The sequence below is a fragment of the Podarcis tiliguerta genome, assembly GCF_965153285.1.
Source record: "Podarcis tiliguerta genome assembly, chromosome: 11".
Taxonomy (NCBI): domain Eukaryota; kingdom Metazoa; phylum Chordata; class Lepidosauria; order Squamata; family Lacertidae; genus Podarcis; species Podarcis tiliguerta.
Window position 1 is genome coordinate 11,596,164 of NC_139544.1, and position 12,689 is coordinate 11,608,852.

General features: G+C 45.0%; 1 protein-coding gene across 3 annotated transcripts in view; it reads left to right on the top strand.

Moving 5' to 3' along the window:
- Positions 1–12,689, top strand: part of LOC310659932 (kelch domain-containing protein 3-like) — an 86,618-nt gene that overhangs the window by 40,038 nt on the left and 33,891 nt on the right. For all 3 annotated transcript variants that reach the window (XM_083404108.1, XM_083404106.1, XM_083404107.1), the window contains exons 11-12: positions 2,078–2,159; positions 8,175–8,260. In XM_083404108.1, coding sequence (XP_083260234.1) covers positions 2,078–2,159; positions 8,175–8,260 — 168 coding nt within the window. The remainder of the gene's footprint in view (positions 1–2,077; positions 2,160–8,174; positions 8,261–12,689) is intronic.

Genomic DNA, 12,689 nt, shown 5'->3' on the forward strand with positions numbered 1-12,689 from the left:
CACACCTAATGACCCACCTAAGTGGGATTCAGGAAATCACTCAAGAAATCACCCAAGATATCCCTCAAGTAATTAAGGAACAAAAGAAGAAAAGGCACACTAGCCTGGGAACCTCCTCTCTGCCCAGAACATTGGAGGCTATACACCACACCTCCTCAACAGTATTTATAGGAACTCAAACACTGAGATCCTGCTCTGTTCCAGTAACAAGAAGCCGAAAGCACCAGCCTGAAGATGACGAGTGAGACCTCGTCGAAACGTCGCCTAGACACCCCAACTTTTACACGGGAAGACACCCGAGGACACCAAAACCTGCATTCCTGTACCCGTGAAAATCTACGAAAGCAAATATATATATATATATATATACACACACACACACACACACACACACACACAGTGGTACCTCAGGTTACAAACACCTCGGGTTACAAACACTTTGGGTTACAGACTCCGCTAACCCGGAAGTAGTACCTCAGGTTAAGAACTTTACCTCAGGATGAGAACAGAAATTGCGCTGCAGCGGCAGCGCAAGGCCCCATTAGCTAAAGTGGTACCTCAGGTTAAGAACTGTTTCAGGTTGAGAACAGACCTCTGGAACAAATTAAGTTTGTAACCAGAGGTACCACTGTAAATATAAATACAGGGCTCATCCACACTTCCGCATGTGCTGTGCCTAGAAAGCACAGTCCTGGCAGTTTCCTGCTTGACCCACGCTTTCTAAGCATGGGTCCGAGGAGTTTTCGCCCTTGCCCCATTCCTTTAAAAGGGAAAACCTGCTCTTTCGTGATATATCAGAACAAATGGCAATCTAGGGTAAACCCAAATTCCTGTTAGTTCTGATTGAGCACCAAAGAGCAGTTGTTGTTGTTTTCTTCCATCCCCATCCTTCCTCATTGCACTTCGAATTTCAGCGGGGCTTAGTTATGCGGAATATCGCCATGTCTATGCGGAAAAGCCTCCCTATTGGTTTGCCAGGCCAGACCTGTCATTGGGAGTCCTCTGAAATGCAAGGCGAGGCGAGTTGGCTGCAGTCCAATCAATCCCAGAGTGTTTTAGCAGATTGTTAATTAGCAGAAGCCGGCCATTTCCAAGGCAACCAGCAGTATTCGTCTGCATGTGTCCCCAGATGTTTCATTGAGGTGTGTAGGGTGAGACAAAGGATTACAGCAGATGTCCAGACGTCAACAATGGGAAGGGATCAAGGGATCCCCTGAGTCTGCTTTGTAGGGTGGAAGTTGTCCATAGCCATCTGCGTTTTCTAATGGTAACTCAGATTAGCAGATAGCTGCTTCTCTGCCCCCAGCAAAAGTGGGCAAATAATGTTTTTGGGAATTATAGGGACAGAACTACCTAAATTGTATAGAAATTTATTTATGTATGGACAGCAGTGAGAGTGCTACTTATCCAAAAGTGGAAAGAAACAGAAGTCCCAGCAAGGAGGAATAGATACAAAAACTTATGGAATATGCAGAAATGGCGAAATTTGCCAGAAGAGTAAGAAATCAAGATAACAAACTTTTTATAAAAGAATGGAAATGGTTTATGGAATATTTACAGATAAATTGCAAACCAATAAAAGCATTGGCAGAATTATCGTAATAACCTGCAGTTTCATAAAAGTATATATTTAAAGTAGATAATTAAATGAGCAAATTAATTGAATTTGGATATGCAGAAGATATTTTATTAAAAAAATATATTAAGGAACTGCAGAAAGAGGGGGAAGGAAGTCAAACTTCGAAATGTTAAATTGATTGTGAAACTAATGAAATGTATAAACTTGAAAAGTATAAATAAAAACTTTTGTAAAAAGTGGACAAATAACGTTACCAATAAAGTTCAGCATAGGTATTAATGTCAAGCCTCTGCAAGAAATTTGGCAGGAACAGTTTACTGTTACAAAAAAATGGACTTTCTGACTATTCATCGAAAGAAGGCCTTTAATGAGACATGTAAAAAAACCAACTCCGGTAACTATATTTTTGTGTGGATGTTGCTGCAGAGAAGGACAAAGCAAAGATAAAGCTGAGTTATTTATTACTTTTGCTACAGTTTCTTTTGTTCTTCCTTTCAGGACATTTATTTGTTTGGAGGAACTTCCAAGTCTGAAGATGGGAGTCAAATACCAAGGAATGATATTATGAAATTAAGTTTAGGTGAGATGGGGGAGCAGTGGAAGAACGGGTGGATTAGATAATGTTGTCCATCGTTGCCTGTTTGAAAGTTACTGATTTTTGAGGTGCATTTTTGCTATGCTATTTGAATACTGCCTTTATCTCTACACTTCAAAACACACCGAGTTCTTTCCATTTCAGCTGATCCATTTGTCTGTTGGTTATCCCTTATAATGTTTTTTTCTTTGAATCTGCGCTTCTTTGTTCCCACTTCTGGGGGGAAATAATTGTAGCAACCAAAAATAGTTCCTCCAGCAAAATTCGCTGTGCATTTATAACTTCAGGGTAGTTCCTGATTATTGTTCTTAATTTATCATGTCGCAGGGAAGAGGGGGGAACAATTCAAGAGTCTTGTGGCACCTTAAAGACTAACATACCATATTTTTCGCTCTATAGGATGCACCAGACGATAGGACGCACCTAGTATGGGGAGGAGGAAACAAAACAAAACAAAAATTCTGAATCCCAGAAGCCAGAACAGCATGAAGGATCTGGCTTCTGGGATAGCCGCTGGGATAGCTGGTCTAGCTTTGCACGAAGCCTCCACAGGGCACGGGGGGCCTTCATCCCCATGCCCTGTGGAGGCTTCGTGGGGCTATCCAAAAGCCAGAAAGCGCTCCCTCTGTGCTTTGGAGGCTTCGCGTTGCTTTCGCTGAAGCCAAGGAGCCTGCAGTCTCTCCATAGGACGCACAAACATTTCCCCTTATTTTTTGGAGGGGAAAAAGTGCGTCCTATAGAGTGAAAAATATGGTATTTCTTGTGACAGAAGCCTTTCTGGACAGAAAGTGCTTAGCAAGTGCTTACATGTTACTGCGGAAAATTGTGTGTGGGAGAGTGAGTGAGTGAGTGAGTGAGAGAGAGAGAGAGAGAGAGAGACCTGGTTCACATAATCAGAGCCAGTCTTAGTATTATGCAGAATGAGGCAGTCACCTGTGACAGCTATGTCTAGAAGTTATTTAATCCACTATTGTTGCATTATTATTTTTACTGCCAGAGAGCGTTTATGGGAGTTACTGCCTTTGGCACCAGAATAACTTGGGAAAACAAAGATCGACACAAGAACAAGAGAGAAAACAGTTGTTTCTCTCAAAAAGTGCCAAATTCATTTATTGGTACCAGATGCTTTTCGGAAACAATTTTTCCCTTCTTCGGGGGCTGATCTAAGAACTATGATGCATATGCTTTACAGGTTGTGTCATTAACCTGCCACTTCAAAAATGACTGGAGAACTAAGAATGCAAATTCTCAAACATATCTTTTTGAAGATAATTGTTTCATCCACGTTTGAACTCCAAACATCCGTTTCACACATCGGAATGAAAAGATTTTTTCCGTCGAAACCACATACTCCAGCAAAAAGGCTCCGAGGAGTCTAAACCACAAGAACCTCTCTAGTTTAAAAGGGAAAAAAGACTTCTTCACTTAGGAACTCCTTGTGTCAACACTAGAACATATTCCCAAACCTTCATTATGTTGTAAACAAAATCTGCCCTTTTCCCCTTATGGGGTATCCAAGAGCCCGTATAGAGTCCTTACGTGGGTTCCCTATTGGTAGGAGAAAATAACAGAGGCCAACCAGAGAATACTGAGAAGCAAAGCAGCCAGTAAGACTGATCTTTATTGATCTGTTGTAACAGGGTGGTCCCCTCACACACACAAAAAGGAGGAGGACCCAGAACAAAGCTGTGCCTGCCCTTATATAGACATTTTAAATTCCCTGCCCTGGAGCTCAAGACTACCCCTCCATACATCACACATACATCACAGAAGGGGTATAACCCAAAACCACCCCCACAAACATCATACCTACATCACAGAAAAGGTGGTCTACAACAGAAATTTGAATGTTGTTTTTCCTGTCTGCCAGGTTATCTGATAATGCCTTATCTGATTGCCTTTCCTAGTAGTCTTTTCCTGGTAGTCTGTCACCCTTTGAAATGGTGATTACTAAATTCCTGTAACAAGGAAGGTTTTTTCACCTCCTCCCTCCTTGCGGAGAAACATTTGGTCAGCTTGAGAGTCAAAATGGTTTCAGGACTGTCTTCCTGTGCTGCTTCAGACATGTGGTTTATATATATATTTATGTATGTGTTTGCTTGGTACATTTATGAACATTTAATATATATCTAAGACCTTAAAATGCCTTCTTTGCCTCAGTCTTCTCCGATAAAGAAAACAATGCCCGACCTGAAGAATTTGGAGGAAATGATTCAGCAGAGGAAACACAGCCCAGAATAACTAAGGAGATAGTACAAGAATACTTGGCTAGTTTAGATGTATTCAAGTCTCCAGGGCCAGATGAACTGCATCCAAGAGTATTAAAAGAACTGGCAGATGTGATCTCAGAACCACTGGCAGTCATCTTTGAGAATTCCTGGAGAACAGGCGAAGTCCCGGCAGACTGGAGGAGGGCAAATGTTGTCCCTATTTTCAAAAAGGGGAAAAGAGAGGACCCAAATAATTACCGCCCAGTCAGTCTAACATCAATACCAGGGAAGATTCTGGAGCAGATCATTAAGCAAACAATCTGTGAGCACCTAGAAAGGAATGCTGTGATCACCAATAGTCAGCATGGATTTCTGAAAAATAAGTCATGTCAGACGAACCTGATCTCATTTTTTGACAGAATTACAAGCCTGGTAGATGAAGGGAACGCAGTGGATGTAGTCTACCTTGATTTCAGCAAGGCATTTGACAAGGTGCCCCATGATATTCTTGTAAAGAAGCTGGTAAAATGCGGTCTTGACTATGCTACCACTCAGTGGATTTGTAACTGGCTGACTGACCGGACCCAAAGGGTGCTCATCAATGGTTCCTCTTCATCCTGGAGAAGAGTGACTAGTGGGGTGCCACAGGGTTCTGTCTTGGGCCCTGTCTTATTCAACATCTTTATCAACGACTTGGATGATGGACTCAAGGGCATCCTGATCAAATTTGCAGATGACACCAAACTGGGAGGGGTGGCTAACACCCCAGAAGACAGGATCACACTTCAAAACGACCTTGACAGATTAGAGAACTGGGCCAAAACAAACAAGATGAATTTTAACAGGGAGAAATGTAAAGTATTGCACTTGGGCAAAAAAAATGAGAGGCACAAATACAAGATGGGTGACACCTGGCTTGAGAGCAGTACATGTGAAAAGGATCTAGGAGTCTTGGTTGACCACAAACTTAACATGAGCCAACAGTGTGACGCGGCAGCTAAAAAAGCCAATGCAATTCTGGGCTGCATCAATAGGAGTATAGCATCTAGATCAAGGGAAGTTATCGTGCCACTGTATTCTGCTCTGGTCAGACCTCACCTGGAGTACTGTGTCCAGTTCTGGGCACCACAGTTCAAGAAGGACACTGACAAACTAGAACGTGTACAGAGGAGGGCAACCAAAATGGTCAAAGGCCTGGAAACAATGCCTTATGAGGATCGGCTAAGGGAGCTGGGCATGTTTAGCCTGGAGAAAAGGAGGTTAAGGGGTGATATGATAGCCATGTTCAAATATATAAAAGGATGTCACATAGAGGAGGGAGAAAGGTTGTTTTCTGCTGCTCCAGAGAAGCGGACACGGAGCAATGGATACAAACTACAAGAAAGAAGATTCCACCTAAACATTAGGAAGAACTTCCTGACAGTAAGAGCTGTTCGACAGTGGAATTTGCTGCCAAGGAGTGTGGTGGAGTCTCCTTCTTTGGAGGTCTTTAAGCAGAGGCTTGACAACCATATGTCAGGAGTGCTCTGATGGTGTTTCCTGCTTGGCAGGGGGTTGGACTCGATGACCCTTGTGGTCTCTTCCAACTCTATGATTCTATGATTCTATGATTCTATGATTCTAAAATTCTTATTACACTTGTATTTGTATTTGCATGAACAAGACACAAGGGTAAACAGAAGGGGAGCAAATTACTGGCTGGCCAGCCTGGACAGCTCAGTTGTTTGCCAAGGTTGCAGGTTTGATTCCAGTATGGGGCAGCTGCATAGTCCTGGATAGCAGGGGGTTGGTCTAAATCAGGAACACCCAACTCTCTAGAGACTGCAATCTATTCCCAGTAAGGTAGAGAAAAAGGGACCCCTGACCATTAGGTCCGGTCGTGGCCGACTCTGGGGTTGGGGCACGCATCTCGCTTTATTGGCCGAGGGAGCCGGCGTTTGTCCGCAGACAGCTTCCGGGTCATGTGGCCAGCATGACTAAGCCGCTTCCGGCGAACCACAGCAGCACACGGAAACGCCGTTTACCTTCCCGCTGGAGCAGTACCTATTTATCTACTTGTACTTTGTGCTTTCGAACTGCTAGGTTGGCAAGAGCAGGGACTGAGCAACGGGAGCTCACCCCGTCGCGGGGATTTGAGCTGTCAGCCTTCTGATCGGCAAGTCCTAGGCTCTGTGGTTTAACCCACAATGCCACCCAGTTTTTTGCCTACTGCGTAGCAAATTGTCACAACTTGTTAGGTTGCGGTGAGGCATTGGTTAATTTTGGTTGGTGGAGGGGATGTGGTTGGCTGTGCCTGCCCCTCCAATGCTGCTGTGCAAAGGGTATTCCAGTAAAGGAATCCAGGGGCTTGCTATGTTCTTGTCTGAACCCCTGGCAAAGGGCTAGGGCCACGCAAGAGCCCCTGGGAGCATTTGGGGAGAGGTGAGAGCCTGGCACCCAGCTCCATTCTCTCCCCAAAAATGTTTACCCTTACTGACTTCCACAGGCTTGCAGTTGTCAGTTCTGTTCCTACCTCTATGTGGGAACAGATAGTCACTAACCAATGCCTAAGCAACCACTCACATACTGCAATTCAATAAAGTTGTGACCAAAATAATGCCAAAAACCAAAACAAAAATGTTGTGTGAACTGTGTCTTTATTTGGGGGTGTCCTGGGGGCCTCGACATGCAACTAGCTAAATAAATGTGAAAGACAATATAAAGTCTTGGAAGGGAATGCTGGTCTGGGTTTCTCTCCTAAGAATCAATCACAATTAGGAGGGCCCACCTCCCAATAAAGGTTTTTTTTTAAAAAAAGCAACAGAAGACCTTGTGATCCATCCGTAAAGTCATAAGTGATTAAGCAGTCTCTACTTCTCATATCTGGGCTCTGTACATACCATATATTTAAAGCACACAACTTTCGCCATATAAACTTGGGAATTGTAATTTGTTAAGGGCGCTGGGAATTACAGCTCTGTGAAGGATAAGCTACAGTTTCCAGCATTCTTGGGGTGACTTTGTGTGCTTTCGGTGTGTATCGTGTCTCTCTGGACAAGCCAAGTTTCAGACATTTTCAACAAAATAAAAGATTGTGCAGGATTTTATCTGATTTTATATATATTGTTGATGGGTTTTTTTGTTTGTTTCTTTGTTTTTCACAGTTGCTATGATAATTGCTTTTGTTTCTGATGTTTTTGATCTGTTTTATATTTGTTTTATGGTTCTCTTTTGCAGGCTATCGTGAAAATCTAGATTAATAATAATAATAATAAATTTAAGTGTAGCGTGTGTATGCAGCCCTATTCTAAATGATCAATGACTTAGATCAAGGGGTCAAAATAACGTACTATGTGCTTCTTGTTCACAGCACTCATAAAGCATTTTGAGAGAACTGACAAATGCAAGATAGTTTATATAGGTGCCAGGTCTATTGCAGTACAGTTGGCTTCTATTCCTGAATCTAGCCTATTTAGATTGAAGTTGTGGCTGGCTTTAGTAATTTTGAATTCAGTAACTGCACTCTGTAAAAAAAAGAGGCAATATTCTTTCTTTTTCTTTTTCCACTACCCAAGCACAAATGGAGGATTAACGCATTTTTGTTACAGATCCCTTGTAGCTTTTCTTACTCCTTTTCTTTCTCTAGCATGTCTTACAACAATTATACAAAGCTCGGGCATTCAGAGGTTTCTCAGTACTGTATTTATAGCACTGAGAGCACCTTCGGCATAATCCGCGGGAAAGAATCATTGTTTAGATTATTGTCAGCGAGTTTGCTTTCATTATTATTATTTTCTTTTATGCCGTTCAGCACGGATGAAATGGAAGATGCCACTCTACGTAGGAATCCCCCCCGCTTGCAGACGGAACCATGTGGCGTTTATTCTTCATAGCCATGTAAGTGAAAATCATTTTGAAGCCAGGAGCCTGCTATTCTTCGAATTTTACTGCATTTCAGCCGCTCTCAGTGGACGGATTCATAGAGCTTTTCCATGTTTCGAAAGAATGCAGAATACAAGAGAGCACTTAATAATATGCTGAGCTTTGCAATGGAAACAGGTAACGGGGACTGCTAGATCACTCTGAGAAAGTGAGATGGGGTGTATCATATGGGTTTAGTGATTAAGGCTGCAAACCAAATCCCACCTACCTGGGAGTAAGCCCCATTGAATTCAATACTCCTGTCATCTTTTCTCTTTTCAGAGAATCAGCTGTGGGGGATGGGAGCGATCAAGATCAAGGGTGGGATGAGGGAAGTTGACTTGTGCCCAGGGCTAGATTTAGGTTTGATGAGGCCCTAAGCTACTGAAGGTAATGGGGCCCTTTATATGTCCAGCTCTCCTTTGTCAACAACAAATTGTCGCTGTTTTTTGTGTTGAATATATGCTATATGGTATTTTATGGACCTGATAGGTATCTAAAGCCATTTGCACATGCAGAATCTAGGCACCCTATAAATAGAAATGAGCAAACCAGTGATATTTTAGGATTTGGGCTAGCAGACGGGGCCCATTACTTACATCATAGGAGCCTACACAACACAAAACACTGTTGCTGTATGTAGGTTTTATTTTATATGTTTTTTACCTTATATTTTGGAAACGTACATCCAGGTGTTCTTTTTCTTTAAACTTTTTTGGGGGCCCCAAGAGAGTGGGGCCCTAAGCTATAGCTTGTTTAGCTTATACGTAAATCCGGCACTGCATGTGCCCTGGGTGGCAGATTAAAAGGTAAAGGTAAAGGACCCCTGACAGTTAAGTCCAGTCGCAGGCGACTTGGGGGTTGCAGCACTCATCTCGCTTTACAGGCCGAGGGAACTGGCGTTTGTCCACAGACAGTTTTTCCAGGTCTTGTGGCCAGGATGACTGAGCCGCTTCTGGTGAAACCAGAGTAGTGCATGGAAACGCCATTTACCTTCTGGTGAAACCAGAGTGGTACCTATTTATCTACTTGCATTTTTGGCGTGCTTTTGAACGGCTAGATTGGCAGGAGCAGGGACTGAGCAACAGGAGCTCACCCCGTCGCGGGGATTCAAACCACCGACCTTCTGATCGGCAAGCCCAAGGGGCTCCGTGGTTTAGACCACAGCACCACCCGCGTCCCTCTGTGTGGCAGGTTAGGAGGGTGCAAAGGGGTGCAACGTGGAAGAGAGAATAGAAAAGAAATTAATGGGACAGAGTTCCTAATTCGCCCTAACCTTCCCCTGTATTGCAGTCCTGATCTGACTTCCACCCCCATTTTGTTTAAAACAAAATGATACTAGGAATTCTAATAAGGAATTCCATAAAGGTAAAGGTAAAGGTACCCCTGCCCATACAGGCCAGTCTTGACAGACTCTAGGGTTGTGCGCCCATCTCACTCAAAGAGGCCGGGGGCCAGCGCTGTCCGAAGACACTTCCGGGTCACGTGGCCAGCGTGACATCGCTGCTCTGGCGAGCCAGAGCCGCACACGGAAACGCTGTTTACCTTCCCGCTAGTAAGCGGTCCCTATTTATCTACTTGCACCCAGGGGTGCTTTCGAACAGCTAGGTTGGCAGGCGCTGGGACCGAACAGCGGGAGCGCACCCCGCCGCGGGGATTCGAACCGCCGACCTTTCGATCGGCAAGCCCTAGGCACTGAGGCTTTAACCCACAGCGCCACCCGCGTCCCCTAAGGAATTCCATAGATAGCAATTATTGAATGTTAGCTATATTCTTATAAGTGTTCTGATCATTTGGGAGTATTTAGCTAGGTGCTTTCACTGTTCTCCGTTTCCTGTCATCCTATCTGCTTTGGGAGAGTCAAAGGCAAGGTCTATTGGTTACTGGGATGGCAGAGGGATTTCCTAATATCAAGAACTGAATATTGGGAGCATGAGGGATGCCTGGATCCTGGCCTGAGCACTGCAGTCAAAGCCAGATCCATTAAAAAGGCACCAGTGACTGAGAGAGGAAGATATACAGTGGAACAGAGGAGAGGGCAAAGGTGGAAGCCCAGCTGTATTGACAACAGAGTTCTCAGAAGGTTCAAGGGCCAAATATTAATGCCCAACGTTGGGTACGGTAGCAGTAAGAACACAAAGCACATGTTGCCTTCAGCATTCAGAAAGTTCCTTGTCCACAACGTCAAAGAGCTGAAGGTGCGGCTGCTGAGCAACAAGTCCTGATGTGCAGAGATTGCTCACAATGTTTCATCCAAGAATCGGAAGATAAATGTGGAAAGAGCAGCTCAGCTCTCTGTCAATGTCACCCATCCAAATGCCAGGCTGTGCAGTGAGGAAAATGAATAAATAGTTACTCTTGTACAACTGTATTTAATAAAAAGTGCTTGGGGAAGAGAAAAAAACCAGCACCAGCGATTCAGATTGAAGAACAGGACACAATCTGCACAAGGTCCCTGGTTTTAGGAATCTGGTTTCTATGTGTCAGGGAACTGCCATCGGAGCCAGAAGGAGAGGGAGGGCTCCAGAGGGATTCCGGAGAGCGTCCCGGGAGGGAGAGAAGCAGACATCTTCTGGGGAAGGAAATCGGCGTAGCACCAGTGGAGGAGGGGGGCAGATGGGGGAATCGGCAAGGTGGCTCCAAGACTCTTCGCCGGGGACCAGCGGGGAGAGCACGGGTCCTCCGATGCCCACACCCTCCCTGCGCAGAAGGCTTCCGCGCAGAGAGAGTAGGCTGCGACTAGGCGTCAAAGAACTTTTATGCTGGAAGAAGTTCAAGAAACGCCCACTGACGGATTCTGCCAGCAATTGAGACAGCCACGGGCGAGTGGCTGTCCAGAAAGAAAGGGTTCGCTCAGGCAACCCACCCAGGTGTGGTGCCGATTTACGCACGAGCAACCCCTAGAACCATCACACTATGCAACAATGCACTCTCTGCAAAAAAATTGTTCCAGTGTTCTGCTTTTGAGCCAACTGGATTGGAAGGCTGGCCTTGGCCAATGGGAGATCATTGGAGAAAAGAACCTTGGAGAGGTGTGAATCGGGGAAGGAGACAGTTGACAGTTGAAGGACAGTGAGAGGAAGGCAGGCAAGGGTGAGGCAATACTGAGGGAGATGATATAAGGCCTCATCAATCTTAGGGCAGCTGACTGGTCTGGTGGTCCTCAGCAATGAGACAGTTGATGGGGCCTGCTGATGGGGCCCTCCCCCAACTACAGGTTTATCTCACGGCCGCAGCTGTGTCTGGGAAGCCGCGCTAAACTTCTGAAAGACCGATGTAGCGATCCTTCAATGAACAACATAAATTTGCACCCCTGCCTGTAGACCCTTCTGGGGCACTCCTTGAGGTCACTGATGCTGGCCTTGAGGAGCCTCAGAATATGGCAACCCAGAGACACACAAGCAAACAGGGTGTTCTGTGTTTGGCCAGGCTGCAACTGAAAGATAGCTTCAATAAGAACATAAGAAGAGCCTACTAGATAAGGCTCCCGGCCCATCTTGTCCAGCATTCTGTTCTCACAGTGGCCAACCAGGTGCCCGTGGGACAGTGGCGTAGCATGGGTTGTCAGCACCCGGGGCAAGGCAAGTAATTTGCGCCCCCAACCCGTGGATTTGCGCCCCCTAACCCTAACCCCCAGATGTTGCGCCTGGTGCGGCCGGCCCCCCCCCTGCACCCCCCACGCTACGCCACTGCCGTGGGAAACCAGGGAGCAGAACTTGAGCACAAGATCTCTCTCTCCTCCCATAGTTTCAAGCAATGGATATTCGGAAGTACTGTTGCCTCCAACCATGGAGGTGGACCATGGCCATCAAGCCTAGTTGCCATTTATAGTCCTCTCTTCCTGTTCAAACTTTCAGAGTGATTAGGCCTAGTATAAATCCTAGCCTGGCAATCTTTTTAGAAGTGGAAGAATTACTTCAAGTGAGAGCGTGTGGGACTGTATTCTTAACTGGCATTGCAAAAGGCCATTGATAGATGTACGTTCCATGAATCTGTCAAATCCGTTTTTAAGGCATCTAAGTTGATAAAACAGAATAAGGTATTTGCAGAATTACAAACAGGGTTATTGATGGAACAGGTCAAAGTTTCCGCACTGCAGCCATTCCCAGAGGTACAGAAGCGGCTGTGAAAGATAGGGGGATCCTGCTGGACATGAAAGTTATCTTCAGGAGAAGCAATTAAAATTGCTTCTCTCATGAAATCCTCCAATCAACTTGCATTTCCTGCTTTAGATTAGTTTTCAGGAGGTTTACCTGGTAGTTTCTATCTTTGCTGCCCACTGTTATGATGTCCCGGGAAATGAGGAAGAGTTTTTGAACTGCTGGGGTGAACTCCTCCCCATTTCCACATTAAGCTATTGTTTTCTCATTCCAAGAGCCCCGACTTTCCTTCTGCCAAGTGTCAA